The 2345-nt window shown below is 39.0% G+C and overlaps 1 protein-coding gene across 1 annotated transcript; it reads left to right on the forward strand.

Annotated features, from left to right (window-relative positions):
- The first annotated feature begins 66 nt into the window (after positions 1-66).
- LOC117120039 lies at positions 67-1317 on the forward strand. The gene has a single exon (XM_033265037.1). The coding sequence runs from the start codon at positions 67-69 to the stop codon at positions 1315-1317; it is 1251 nt and encodes a 416-aa protein (XP_033120928.1).
- The last annotated feature ends 1028 nt before the right edge of the window (positions 1318-2345 follow it).

Consider the following 2345-nt stretch of genomic DNA (forward strand, 5'->3'; position numbering starts at 1 on the left):
ATTATATTTCTGTCGCAGTGCAAAAAACTTGACTTGATCCCCAATGGATTGCGATTGAAGAACCCCATGCTACACACTGTACCGAACACCACTATCAGCCAAGCAATATGTCAGGAAGCGTCCAAAAAACTACGAAACCATGCAATTAGCGTATCTTACAGTAAGCAACAGAATCTTTGTCATGATATCGACACATCTAAGCAACAACTCTCACAGTTAGTTACCCCGTTGGAGAGTAAGAACATTTTGGCATTTCACGATTTTACGTACAAGAAGGAATTTCGATACCGACTCAACTCTAAACTTGAGAAAATTAAAAATCTAGCGAAGAATGACCAACTCCTTCACAATATGTGCAACAATAGAACTAACAACCTATTCAATTATTTTCCTAAATGGATCTTCACATCAGCTAAGTGCGATTTACCGACCAGTGTTGTCAATTTATCTAGTTATTCTCCAACATCAGATGAACACTCCGTACTTGAAAAGGGCTTGTCATTTTGCCCCACACGTCGACAACTTGACGCTGTGAACCTATGCTCTGACATGGAACAATTCATCCGACGAATTAGGTTAAAGGAGTACTTTAAAGACCAGCCGGAGACCGCTGACTCTAACTCAAAAACCTACAAAAGTCCAACAAGCGGTAATCAGTTCACACCACCAACCGGTAGGAACCCATACATTGATAGCTTTGCTAAGGCCGCTAAGTCACATCTAGATATATTTATTCAAAAGAATTTAACCACTCAACAAACGGACAACCTAACCCCAAAGGAAAGGACAGCAATGCGTAACCTCCGCCAAAATAAGGATATTGTAATCAAACAAGCTGACAAGGGTGGTGCCATCACCTTAATGGACAGGAGTAGGTACATCGATGAAGTTAACAAACAATTATCCGATGAACACTTCTATGAACAGCTACCTTCTGATTGCTCTCAAACCTACAGAAAGGAAGCTCTAGAAATGGTGGCTAATTTGACAACCGACACCAAGTCAAAAGCCAAATCATTAATTCCTCTTAATCCGAGGACTGGAGTCTTATACACAATACCAAAGTTACACAAGTTGCCAAAACTTGTTGAAGATAGTCTCAATTCACCAGACCACGCCACTAACCATTCAACAAATCTCTCAACCATCTACCATCATGCGAAGTCATTAAGTATCAACCCACCGGGACGGCCTATTGTATCAGGCAACGGCACACTCACGGAACATATCTCTGGATTCGTCGACTCGATACTTAATCCATTACTGCCATTTATACCGAGTTTTGTTCAGGATACCACAGACTTTTTGAGAAAATAAAACTCTATTTCTAATTTGAAACCGGACTCATTACTAGTTACTATGGACGTTTGCTCATTATATACGAACATCCCTCACAATTGAAGGTATTGCTGCTTGCGAAGAATTTCTTCGCACCTATGCTCCATTAAAACCTATCAATGATATATCTACAATGATTGAATTCATATTAACCCATAATCATTTTGAATTTAATGGATGCCATTATAGTAAAAAAAAATGGTACTGCTATGGGTACAAAGATGGCATCCAGCTATGCCATCATTTTTATGGCTAACCTCGAAAACATGATGTTATCGAGTTTTGAATTGAAACCATCATACTATTGTAGATATATTGATAATATATTTTTTATTTGGGAGCATGGTTTAGATAGTCTTAGAGAATTTTCTAATCACTGCAACTCGTATCATTCGAGCATTAAGTTTACCATGGATCATTCTAAGTCCAATTTACCATTCTTAGACGTATCTATAAATTTAGATAATGGTAACATCACCACATCAGTACACATAAAACCCACAGGCAACAATCGATACCTCGACTACAGAAGCTCACACCCTATGAGTCTTAAACGATCGCTCATCTACAGTCAATGCCTGCGTCTCAAACGAATCTGCTCATGTCCATCCGACTATAACAAACACATATCTCTTCTCACTGGCAAGTTCATGTCAAGTAACTACCCATTAAATATAATGAAAACCCAGATTAAAAAAGCCTCACGTAAATCTCGCACTGATCTTCTCACATATAGACCTAAATTTAACAATGATCGGCTACCTATGGTATTTGACTATAGCCCCAGCATCCTGCAACTGTCTAAGAGAAATAAAAGAGACTTCCTCTCCCTCCAAGAAGACCCATCGATTAGAGAATTATTTTTACAGCCCCCTCTACTAGCACGTAGGCAACCCCCTAATTTAAAGTCCACTTTAACCTCATCTAAACTCCCCTCCACTAAACCGAAAACATGGCAACACACAATGTAACAGCTCTAGATGTCAATTATGCAACATCATCAATAC

This window comes from Anneissia japonica, unplaced genomic scaffold (assembly GCF_011630105.1).
Source record: "Anneissia japonica isolate Jap-2015-1 unplaced genomic scaffold, ASM1163010v1 scaffold288186_len71641_cov116, whole genome shotgun sequence".
Classification (NCBI taxonomy): Eukaryota; Metazoa; Echinodermata; class Crinoidea; order Comatulida; family Comatulidae; genus Anneissia; species Anneissia japonica.